The sequence below is a fragment of the Neomonachus schauinslandi genome, chromosome 7 (assembly GCF_002201575.2).
Source record: "Neomonachus schauinslandi chromosome 7, ASM220157v2, whole genome shotgun sequence".
In the NCBI taxonomy this organism is placed as follows: domain Eukaryota; kingdom Metazoa; phylum Chordata; class Mammalia; order Carnivora; family Phocidae; genus Neomonachus; species Neomonachus schauinslandi.
The window spans coordinates 4,756,871-4,769,918 of NC_058409.1; the positions used below are offsets into that span (position 1 = coordinate 4,756,871).

Below are 13,048 nucleotides of genomic sequence, written 5' to 3' on the forward strand. Positions count from 1 at the left end.
TGGCTCTTCCTGAAAAGAACACCAATTTCCTTCGAATGTTATGTGAAGAATTATTATAATTATCATATTATTATACTTTGCTGTTATACTTTATATCTAATTATTTACTATGTTAGGTACAATATAATTCTATAATTATAGTTCAAAATACTTAAGTATAGATGTGCGGAATATTTATGTTATTTCTCTTCTGTTGAGCATCTCTGTGAGCCCGGCCTGACTGCCCTTTACTCTGTTAATGTACATCAGATGGCTCTAATTCCTTAGTCTGATTTATCTTTATTCAGAAACCACTGGCTGAAAGGTAGCCGGCCGGTGACTGGAAGTATGCTTGCTGCCCACTCCTGGTTTGGGTGGCCATGCCCACGGACCCTCTAACTCAGGGATGCCTGGGCTCCCAGTTTCCCTCTGGCTTCCATCTGCAGGCTGCTCAGTGTGTGGGGCTCTCTAATTTAGTCAGGCCTCATGAGGGTGGGAGTACAGACAGGATGGACAGACAGACTGCTCACAGTTTCTTTCTCCATTTCAGGTGCCTTCTCCAGGAGGGAGAAATGGCCACAAGGTTGCTGCCAGCCCAGGCTCAGGTGAGTGAGGGCTTCTTTCTTCACCTGCCTTCCTGGTTCAGAGATGTGAACACACTGAAGCCATTGTTGAGCTTTATGAGGCAGTGAAGCCCATGGAGGGACCTGAGGGCCTGGTAGGGTAACTGAGGAAAGAAGCTGCTTCTCTCTCTCTCTCTCTCTTTTTTAATATTTTTTATTATGTTCATTAGTTTTTGATGTATTCAAGGATTCATTAGTTGTGATTCTAGCTCATTTCTTCAAGCATGTGAAGAAATCCAAGTAGTTCTGGATTAGGTTCTGGATTAGGTCCTGGATTAGGGTTCACTTAGCACAGTCCCCTCCAGTTCCATCCATGTCGATGCAAATGGTGGTATTCATCCTTTCTGATGGCTGAGTAATAATCCATTGTATGTATGGACCACATCAAGCTGTTTCTCTAGTGCTTGGGGCCGGTCTCATTGGGAATTACCCACCTAACAGCTAAGTACTTGTTGATTAGGAGTTCGGTGTTCCCCCTCCCCAGCCCTGTGCCAAAGCCACACCCAGAGCTCTGTGAGGGATCTAGGTATGTTTTTTTCCCTGTGAAGGTTGGAAACTTGGGGGAATCAGGTAATTCTCTCTGTAACATTAGGAATTCAAAGAGAAAATGTCTGGTCCTTACTCTCAAGGAATTGAGGACCAGTCAACTAGAGTGGTACCTGATAGGAGTCCAGGTGATTGTCTAGGAAGATCCAAGAAAGAAGAGCTCCGAATCAGCAGGTGTGATCCGAGGTACTTGTAGTCTAGTTGATTCTTGAACAACGCAGGTTTCAGTGTTGCCAGGTGAACTGGGGACGCCCTGGGGCCTCGACCAAGCCTGTCCTGAAGGAGTTGCTGAAGGTTCTTGGTCTTGTCTCAAGAAAGAATTCAAGGACGGACACACAACACAGCAGATGGTGACACAGCAGGGAAGTTTATTAAAGCAAAAATTATACTCTCAAGATAGGAGAGCAGATGAGCTTGAGAGAAAGAGAGAGAGAGAGAGAGAGAGCCCGAGTTTTGTGCCCTGGGGTTTGAGTTGCTATCTTTTATTGACAGTTGTTAACTAGGGGGTGGAATATTCTGGAGGGGCAGTTTCACTTTCCATTTGTCTGAGTTAAGAGATAAGCTGGAAAGAAGAGCTTAAGGAAAAATGTGGGACAAAGGTCAGTGAGTACAAGCAGGTGGGCAGTAAAGGTCAGGTCTTGGGGTCTAGCTGTGACAATATTACAAGCAGAAGAAGGGTAAGAACAGCACAGTAAGATGTTTTGAGAGGGAGAGACCACATTCACATAATTTTGCTATAGTATATTGTTATAATTATTCTATTATTAGTTGTTAATCTCTTACTGTGCCTGATTTATAAATTAAACTTTATCATAGGATTGTATTTATAGGAAAAACCAGTATATATAGGGTACGGTACTCCCCAAGTTTTAGGCATCCTCTGGGGGAGGGGTCTTAGAACATAACCCCCTGCAGAAGTGGGAACAACTGTAGGTACATTTGGAAGGGACAGAGACTCGCCTGGAGATGCTTGCAACCTTGCGCGGCGACAGGGTGGCTGCTCATCCCCCAAGGGGATGGTCCCAGGTGAGCAGGAGTGGGTTTCCCGTTACAGGAGTCTGTGACATTCAGGGACGTGGCCGTGTTCTTCAGCCAGGACGAGTGGCTGCGCCTGGACTCCGCGCAGAGAACCCTGTACCGGGAGGTGATGCTGGAGAATTACGGCACCCTCGTCTCGCTGGGTAAGGACCTTTCCTCGTGATGGAGAGTCTGCCGGGGGAGCATCGTGGGGCCCTCTCCGAGGAGGACCCGCAGGGGGGCTCACAGGGTGGGCAGTTGCTCCCCCCGTCCCCTGCCAAGAAAGGCCTCGGGTTGGTAGAGTCGGTGATGGGCAGCCTTTGTGTGCTTTTGCTATTCTTTGTCCCCAGACTCTGTCCTTCTGGGTCTCATGAGAGGTTCCAGTTTGGAGGCGTGCACAACCAGCACCCTGACTTTCTTCCTGAGACCACCTCTGGCCATCCTCTAGGAGCCTAACTTAAGCCCCTCTCATGTCTGCACGGCGGACTCATTCTCTTCTTCTTGCTCACGAACAGGAATCCTGTTTTCCAAACCAAAGGTCATCTTCCAGCTACAGCAAGGGGAAGACCCCTGGATGGTGGAAAATGGAGTTTCTCAAGGCCCATGTGTAGGTGAGTAACAGTGATTGGGAAGTGGACAGAGCATTTTCTCACTGCCTGGCTGCTGCTGATCAGAAGACGTTGACCAGGGCCTGGGGAAGGCTGGGAAGGGCATATCCTCTCTCTCTACCTTTCTGAGTCCTTGATACGGCAGGTTCAGAGGGAGAGTTGAATTCTCCCAAGAAGGGCCCACTTGTCTCCGATGTCCTTTGTAATGTGAATGCAGAAAATGTGACACCGTATATAACGCATAAAGTCTTGTGAGTCATATCTTCCCCTGTTCTTCGGACTGATTATTTTCCTTTTTAAAAAATTTTTTTTATTTAAATTCAATTAGGCAGGGGCGCCTGGGTGGCTCAGTCGTTAAGCGTCTGCCTTCGGCTCAGGTCACGATCCCAGGGTCCTGGGATCAAGCCCCACGTCGGGCTTCCTGCTCCGGGGAAGCCTGCTTCTCCCTCTCGCACTCCCCCTGCTTGTGTTCCTGCTCTCGCTGTGTCTCTCTCTGTCAAATAAATAAATAAAATCTTTAAAAAAAAAAAATTCAATTAGGAAACATATAGCACATCATTAGTTTCAGATGTAGTATTTCATCAGTTGCATATAACACCCAGTGCTCATCACATCACATGCCCTCCTTACTGCCCATCACCTAATTACCCCGTCTCCCCACCCTTCTCCCTTCCAGCAACCCTCAGTTTGTTTCCTATAGCTAGGAGTCTCTCATGGTTTTTCTCCCTATCTGAGGACTTCCCATTCCTTTTTTTGGACTGATTATTTTCTTACATTATCTTCCCTTTGTGGTTTGAACAAACCTTCTATCCCTACAGTACATCCCTACAGTACATCCCTCATTATTCCAGCTTGGGTTTTTATTTGACTTTTTTGGTCTGCAACTTACTACATATGGTTCAGCTACAAAGAAAACGCGGACATGTGTGCATTTATATACTACACGAGAGCGAGAAAGCAGGGGTAGCAACATGGTGATAAATAGAATTTATGCAGAAGGTTCGCAGATATTCAACATGGCATTCTCCTAAATCTTTTGTGTGAAAATACTCAAAATAATATGTTCCAGACCCTGGCTGCTTGGATATGTCTCTCAATCTCTAAAACTGCTCTGGGTTGCTGGATCCATAAGCTCTCATTTGCTGTTCTGCTTTGTCTTTGTTTTTTGTTGTTGTTGTTATTGTCATTCTGGGTTTTCGGTGGGTTTTTTTTGGTCTTTGTTTTTATTCTGTTTTGTCTTTGATTCTAGCACCAGAGGGTGGCTCTCTCCTTTGAGTTTTGCTACTTAACCAGCATTTATTTCTCTCGATGGCAGGACACAGGCTTTCTGGGCAGCTCAATCCTGTGTTTCCATTCATGAGCTTTGTCTTCAGATTTTCCCCTTTGTTTTGACTAGAGTGTTTTCTTGAATAATATTTTCAGAAAGGTTCGTTTGTGCTCTATTTGTACATGTCTACAATCAATTCTTTTAGGATGCCTGGGTGGCTCAGACGGTTTAGCATCTGCCCTTCAGCTCAGGTCATGATCCCAGGGTCCTGGGATCGAGCCCCGCATCGGGCTCCCTGCTCCGTGGGGAGCCTGCTTCTCCCTCTGCCTCTGCCTCTCCCTGTGCTTCTGTTCTCTTTCTCTCTCTGTCAAATATTGAAAACCTTTAAAAATACATTTTAAAAATAGATAATAAATAAAATCAATTCTTTTACCTCTCTGGTGAGAATTATGGATCTAGAATTCTGGCATCAAATTTTTTTTTCCTTCACACTTGGCTGTAGTGACTGAGCACTGAGTGTCGTTTTTAAAAAGTCCTCCATTAACATGGTTCTTTTTCCTTTATCTTCTGTGTAGAAATCTGGTCCCTCCACCCCTTTTTTTGTCTTCTGCCTAGAATATTATAGGATATTTTCTTTTATCTTTGGAATGCAGAAGGTTCATTAGGTTGTATCAAATACCAAGGAGTTTTGGTGTAATACTGTTACTTGGCATCACGGTGCCCTTTGCTTTGAAGAGCTGTCTTTTTTCGCTTCAGGGATATTTTTTTCTACTACATACTAACGTATATTCTGCCACATTCCACCAACAATCCAAGGAAGCTAACTGTAAGAATAATGATAAAATAGAAGTTTGGTCAGAACCTTAAAAAGTGAATATATCTGTGGTAAGGGCCAGCAATGTAGCCATGGGTGAGTCTCGAATTTGGCTCTGAACCATCTGGTTGGTAAAGAAATCATTAGTATCAAATTGACTGTGTTCTTCTTTTGCAAGCATTTGAAAAAAATTAACTACTTTTAATTAATACAAGGTATATGTCGTATTGTAAAAAAAAAAAAGGAAGGGCGCCTGGGTGGCTCAGTCAGTTAAGCATCTGCCTTCGGCTCAGGTCATGACCCCAGGGTCCTGGGATCGAGCCCCGCATCGGGCTCCCTGCTCCGCGGGAAGCCTGCTTCTCCCTCTCCCACTCCCCCTGCTTGTGTTCCCTCTCGCTGTGTCTCTCTGTCAAATAAATAAATAAAATCTTAAAAAAAAAAAAAAAAAGGAGATTCACCTGAAATTTTGCCAACCAACCATGATGAACCTTTGTTGATATTTTACCATTTATCCTCTCAGATTGTGAATATTTGAGTGTGTTTGTGTTTGTGCATGAGGGAGAGACCCAGAGAGAGAGATTGATTATACATACTGTTCTCAAACCTATTTTAAATTGCGAATGTCCTTCAGTTATTCAGCCCTCATTAAATAGAGGCCTATGTCTCTGAAAGAGCTCTGTTGTATTGTTAAGCCATATTTTATTTAATAATCTTCTGGAAATTTTAATTTCTAGTTTTTTTCCTATTATTAAGATTGCTGTAGTGGCTATAGAATACAAAGGTATAATATAAAGAGAAACAGAGAAAAGGTCCAGAGAATAAATAATTACAGTACAAGGCATGAGTGTCACCATTAAAAAGTCAAGGAATGTGAATTTGAAAATTCACCCAGGACTCTTTGAAAAACTATTTAACTTCATTATAATCAATGAATTACAAACTAAAGCAATTTGGATGCCATTTTCCCCTTACTATATTACCCCAAATTAAGAAATACATATCCAGGGTTTTCCTATCGCTCTGACTGATACCTGAGTATCTTTCGTAGGATGTTGGTGGGTGTAGTCTTTCTGCAGGATGGTCTGGCTTTATTAAAATTGATTCAGGTTTGGAAGTTTATCTTAAGGAAATAATTCCATAATTATGCAGAGTTGCAAAGGTGGTGTAAAGAACGTTTGTTATAACGTGAGGGATCACTGGGAAGAAGAAAGCTAAGTGACTCTTAGAAGGGGATTTATTAAATTATGATTATGTTTGTGCTTTGAAATCTTACATTGCCATTAAAATGATGGTGTCAACCTTCATTTGTTGCCATGGAGAGAAGCCCACAGTTTTTTTTTAAGTGCAGAGTAGGTAGGGGGAAGTGTAGTTTCAACCTATTTTTATTTTTTAAATAAAAGTGTTTTCTAATATCCAGAAAAATTCTGGTGAGCTAAATTCCACATCTAGCAATGATTATGTTTGTGTGTCGTGTGTATGGCTAAACTCGATTTTCGTATTTATAGTTTTCTGTATTTTCTTTATTTTTCTTACAATGATTGTATATCTCTTTTTTAGTTAAGAAAATAAAAACTCTTTAAGAAAATACATTCATTCTTTTTGAAGCAATGACACCATTCCTTGTACTGTATCCTAAGTGATTAAAAAGTGGACTGAAAATTATTCTGAAGAATGTACTCTTCCCCCAGTAGTCCCCATATCGTTACATGGCACTGGTCTCCATCGAGCTGCCCAGGCCAGAAGCTGGACATCATCCTTGAGTCCTCTCTTTCACGTACTCTGTACATCCTATTCCTAGGTGAAGGTACTTGTCATCTCTGTCTTCAGAACATCCCAGCGTGCCCCCCTCCACTGCCATGCCCGCGCGGACCGCCGTCGCCTCCGTCCAGTCTCCTGAGCGGCTGCTCTGCATCTGCCCACCCCGAATTACAGTCCATTTGTCACACTGCCACTGTGATCCTCTTTAAACAGAACTGTCCCGTCCTTCCTAACCCACGGTGATCTCTGAAGAAATTCCAGATGTCTTCCTGTATCTCACAAGACCCTGCGTGGTACGGCTCCTGCCTCCTTCTTTGCCTCACCTCGTAACACTGGCTTGTTCCCTCTTGCTCAGGCCACACTGGACAAATCTGGGTTCCTGGACAACTCAAAGCTGACTCTCGCCTTACGTCCTTTCTGACTGGAGCCCTCTTTACACCCACATTTTTGCATGGCCAGCTCTCATTATTTAGATCCCATCTTTAATTCTACTTCCCTGTCACCCAGTTTAAAACGTCAGCTCGTTTACTCATACTGCACATCACCTTGTTTTTGTTTGTTTTCCTTATTCTCGTCACCTCCAGGACTCATCATCCCTAGTTTATTTGGCCTCTTGGTCACTGTTAATACCCTGCTGCTAGAATATAAACCTTGCAAAAACTGGATTCCTGTCTGATATGTTCCCCATACTCCTGATCTTGACCTTTGCATGGTGGCTACTGAGTAAATAACTGCTTCAACGAGTGAGGGAATGTCCATCATAACAGCATGTACAGCACTCGGAGGAGTTCCAAAACAGCACTAATTGAGGCCCTGGGTTTCAGAGAGCTTTTTAAGACCCACAGCTCTTCCAGGTTTTACTTGTAGCTCCTCTGCAGGTTCCTCGTGGATTTATCTTGAGTGCACTGGTGACTGATGTGGGAGAGAGAGCTGAGGAGTAACACAACCCACTGAACTCAGAAGTGCTCTGTCCCCTGCTGACCTGAGCTTTTTCCTAGAGCGGGCCTGGCTGCCCTTGTTGGAGGAGCTTCCCTCGGAGTTCACCCAAGCTTTCCTCAGATCCTCTCCACCCAGGCATGTCTCCCATGCTGCTTCTTTCTCTTACCCTTTTTTCTCCCCATCCTTTCTTAAGAATCCGGGAAGTATTTGTCAGCAGTTCTTGTATATTTTGGTGTCACTTTTCTTTACTCTCAGTGCAAGGGAGACTTACCCATTTTGTTTATTTTAGGTTGGGAGCGCTTGTTTGAAACTACAGTTTCTGAAGAAGAAAATCAGGAAGTAATGAATAAACTCCTAGGTGACAGTCCTTTTGATTTCAAGCCAGGGAAAGCCTATATAAATGAGGACAAGCTAGAGAAGCAACAAGGCAAAAAGAACAAACCTTTCAGAAAAGTCTTAGTCACCATCAAAAATACCTACATGAGGGAGAGGAGCTTTACAAGTATTGAGCTCGGGAAAAATCTCAGTCTGAAATCATCCCTTATTAGAAAACCCAGACTCGTTTCCAGAGGAAGGAAACCCCATTCCCAGCAGTATTCAGTTCTGTTTAAACAACTGGGAGTCAATACGGTGCGCAAATGTTACAAATGTAACCTCTGTGGGAAAATCTTCCTCCACAGTTCTTCCCTGAGTAAACACCAGAGAATCCACACCGGAGAGAAGCTCTACAAATGCAAGGAATGTCGGAAAGCTTTCAGCCAAAGCTCCTCTCTCACTCAGCACCTGAGAGTTCACACGGGAGAGAAACCTTACATCTGCGGCGAATGTGGGAAAGCCTTCAGTTTCACCACATCCCTCATCGGACATCAGAGGATGCATACTGGAGAGAGACCCTATAAATGCAACGAGTGTGGCAAGACATTTAAAGGAAGCTCATCCCTGAATAATCACCAACGAATTCATACCGGAGAAAAGCCCTATAAATGTAACGAGTGTGGGAGAGCCTTTAGCCAGTGCTCGTCTCTTATTCAACATCACAGGATTCATACTGGAGAGAAACCCTACGAATGTAGTCAGTGCGGGAAAGCCTTTACTTCAATATCTCGGCTAAGTAGACACCATAGAATTCATACTGGAGAGAAACCCTTTAATTGTAATGAGTGTGGGAAAGTATTCAGTTATCACTCGGCCCTTATCATACATCAGAGAATCCACACTGGGGAGAAACCTTATGCGTGTAAAGAATGCGGGAAAGCCTTCAGCCAAAGCTCTGCTCTGATACAGCATCAAAGAATTCATACGGGAGAAAAACCCTACAAATGCAACGAATGTGGGAAGGCCTTCTCCTGGATTTCACGGCTTAATATACACAACAGAATCCATACCGGAGAGAAACCTTATAAGTGTAAAGAATGTGGAAAAGCCTTCAGTTCTCACTCAGCGGTTAATACTCATCGAAAAATTCACACTGGAGAGAAACCTTATAAATGTAATGACTGTGAAAAAGCCTTCAACCAAAGCTCAGCTCTCATTCAGCACCAGAGAATTCACACTGGAGAGAAACCATTTAGCTGTAAAGTATGTGGGAAAGCCTTCCGACAAAGCTCATCCCTTATGACGCATATGAGGATTCATACAGGAGAAAAGCCGTATAAATGTAAAGAATGTGGGAAGGCTTTTAGTCAGAGCTCATCCCTTACCAATCATCAGAGGACTCATACTGGAGAAAAACTATAAATAAAACACATGTGGTGGAAGGTCTTCCAACTGAAGTTCATTCCATACTCAATTTCGAAAAACTCATCCTGGGCAGGAAGTGATGAAGAGTAGTTAATTGTGAGGTAAACTTCAGAATGTAGACCTCCTCAGACATCAGAGACTTCATGATGCAGGTAACATTAGGTGTATTAGGAAAGCTTCTGTGAAATGTGTTTTTCATAGTTTTTAAGTTATTACTATAAGGTAGTGTGTAAGATTCTCTTATCTTCTCCCGGGTGACGTGCAATAAGAGCCCCCAGCTTTCGCAAGCGTCCCTGGGAAGCGTGTTGATTTATGTAGAAGTGCAGCCATAAAATCCAGACTTTAGATTAATCCAGGCATCTATTTTTTGAAATGACATTTCAGTGTTATATAAGCCAGTTATCCTAAGAAGACTGTTTTGGAGAAGACATGTAAGCAGGTGACCTCTAGCTACCTCACTGTCACTAAAATGAGTTCTTTAATAGTTTAAGGCAAATCGCATACTTGGTGGTTGTGAAAATTTTTGGATTGTTTCTTCTTTGCTTTCCAAGCCATTTACCTGAGAAGAAAATCACTCTGTAAACTCTGCAGGCATATGGGCCTGTGAGTTTTCTTCCCGATGACTTGTTCCCAGCTCTGAAGCAGATCTAAAGTCATTTTATTTTAAATCACAAAATGCATGGTATTTCACTTGGTTTTATCATAAAGTGATTACCTTTGCTGTGTGAGGTTGAGAATTAAAGGTTATTCAGACAACTACTGCTTTTGCAAGTTACTCCACTGATAAATGTTAGTGATGATCTTACAGTGTAAGATGGGAGCATGCCTCTTGGCACCCAAGGCTTTGCCTGCTTCATTGAGCTCTCTGGTTATCATCCAGGAAGGCCCAGGAAGAATGTGGATCACCATTTGTCCTAGCTGGTGGTAAAGTGAACCAGGTAACTTTCACTCCCTCCCACAGTTTGAGGGCCATGAGACAGAAATTCAGACTCTAAGTTCAGTTAATGGGCTGTTAGATGCTTCAACAAGTTAGCACATTTCAGCATTTCTAAAATGTGAATAATAATTCCAGCAATGTAAAAAGTTATCTCCCAAGTCAAACTAAAATTGTTGAACTTTACGGAAGCAACATCCTTTAGTGTTGTCCGGTATCATCAAGAGTGGGCAAGCACTAAAGGACTGAACTACCTATTTTGTTTAAAAACAGACAAACAACTAGTTTCTTTCTCTTTGTCAAAGAGTTAAAAAAATAATAAAAATACCTCAGAAAAGGTACTATTGGGGGTGGAGACTGAGCTAAAGCAAAAATCACTGGATTCAACTTTTGCTTCCTGGGACCAACTAATCAGTCTTACTGTTCCAGACTCATGAGGAACAGACTTTTGAGTCATGTAATCCTCCACTGCTGTGCCTTTTTCCCTACAACCATTCTTTTAAATTCTCTAATTTCTGGGAAAATAAAACTTCCCTGTCTTAGTCCACTTAGGTTGCCATAATAAATACCACAGCCTGGGTGGCTTATAAACCACTGAAACTTACTTCTTAAAAGTCCAGAGGCTGGGAGGTCCAAATTCATGGCACCTGCATGGGTGTGTTCTGGTGAGGATCCTCTGGTTCCTCGCCGGTGCCTTCTTGGAACCTCACATGGTGGAAGGGGTGAGGGAGCTCTCCGAGGCCTCTTATGAGGGCACTAATCGAATTCATGAGGCTCCACCCTCATGACAGTCACCTCCCAAAGGCCCCACCTCCTAATACTATCACCTCTGGGGTTAGGTTTTCAACACGAATTTTGAAGGGGCACACGTTTAGACCATTGCCTCTCCAAATAACAACATAGTCCTAAAAATAATCCCCCCAAATAAATCTGAATAAAGTTACATGAAGAAAATATCAAGCCCAGTTATTTTTACGTTGAGGTCTCTCAAAGTTGCAAGTAACAGGCAATTTGAGTCTTATGCACGATCTTCCAGAGGAGATCATGTACAAGCACAATGATTCCAATATAACCCAGGACCAAAATTGACAAGGAAAGTACAAGAAATTTAAAAATGTTGGCCTATATCATCCATGAACAAAAATGTAAAAACCCTAAACAAAGCAAATGTAATCCAGAAGTACCTCAACATAGTTAATGCATCATGATAAATGTAGATTTTTCATGGGAATTGGCGGGTTATTTAGCATTAGGAAATTTACAGATGCTGTGTACCACGTGGGCAGGTTAAAGGTGCAAAATCCACATGTTCATCTCAGTAAATGCAGGCAAAGCAATCTCAATACTCAGCACCCATTCATTTAAAAATTCTTAACTAAGCAGAGGAGATAGTTTACTTAACCTGGTAAAAGGGTTTTTGCCAGAAACCTGCTGGAAAAAAATGGTAAAATGTTAGAAGTAGTCATGACAGGAGGAACATAGGGAAAGAACAAATTACTCAATAATGAATAATGGCTCTAGAAAAAATGGTTCATCCACATAGAAAAATTGGATGCCTACCATCACCACAAAAAGAATCGTGTGAAAGGCAAAATTGTATCTTTTGCAAGAAGATGTAAAGAAAAACTTTATTAACTCACAATAGGGAAGGATTTTTTTAAACAGGATACAAATAAGCCATGAAATCTTTTTTTATATTTGCTCACATTAAAAAAAAAGAACATCTGGTTATCAAAATACACCAAAATGGAGAGGAAAAGTCAAGACATAAAACAGGAGATCTTTTCACAACATTTTTGACAAACGCTTACCATCCGGAAAATTTAAATACTTTGTACAAATCAACTTAAAAAAAAAGACAACCTTGTAGGAAAAAAAGTGGTCCAAATACATGACTACTTATTTCACAGAAGAGGAAATACAGATTTCTAAAAACATGAAAAGATGCTTAAAAATGGAAATTAGAATCACAGGATTTTATGAGATTTTATGACTTTTTAAATAGACCTTACTTTTTTTAAATTTATTTTTGATTTTTTAGTAGGCTCTATATCCAACATGGGGTTGAACGCACGATCCCATGATTAAGAATCACACACTTCACTGACTTAGCCAGCCAGGCACCCCAAATTTCATGGGGGTTTTTTGTTTGTTTTTTTTTTTAAGATGAGTAAAAACAAAGATGTGTGACATTACTGAGTTTTGGGCTGTATGTGGAGTAACTGGAATCCATGCTCCACTGTGGGAGTGTAAATTGATAACAGACCATCGGCATCCTATAAAGTTGAACATGTCCTATATATATATGATAGATAAATGTGTGCATATGAGCAGTAAGAGACAGGTATAAAGATATCCTTAGCAGCACTGATCATAGAAGCTAATGTTTGGAAGTAGTCTGAATGTTAATAGGAAAACAGAATTTGGGAATATTAACAATGTAGAGCAGCAGGGAGAATGAATGAACCAAAGCTATAAGCAAACACAGATGAATTTCAAAGCCTGTTGACTTTTCAAAAGTCAGAGGAAACACATATGGTATAATGACATGTTCCGCAATATTAAATTGATTCTTATACATGTGGCAAGATACTAAAAATAGCAAAGTGGTTGAATGACAAGGTAGTCTAGCTGTCCTTTGCTGTGTAACAACTCATCCCCAAACTTAGTGGCTTAAAGCAACAGTTTATTAATGCCGTTGGTTCCATATTTGGGTTCAGTTGGGGAATTCGTACTTGGCGTCTCTAATGCATTTGCAGTCGGCAGCGGCCGCTCCCCTGAGCTTGGTGTCCAGGGTGGCTGGCACCCAGTGACGTCTGCTGC

General features: G+C 42.0%; 1 protein-coding gene across 1 annotated transcript; it reads left to right on the top strand.

The window, feature by feature from the left end:
- Positions 1-551: 551 nt before the first annotated feature.
- On the top strand, positions 552-9,297 carry ZNF879 (zinc finger protein 879). Its single transcript, XM_044916915.1, has 4 exons — positions 552-584; positions 2,203-2,329; positions 2,681-2,776; positions 7,841-9,297. The coding sequence occupies exons 1-4, from the start codon at positions 552-554 to the stop codon at positions 9,286-9,288; spliced, it is 1,704 nt and encodes a 567-aa protein (XP_044772850.1). The 3' UTR covers positions 9,289-9,297.
- Positions 9,298-13,048: the final 3,751 nt, after the last annotated feature.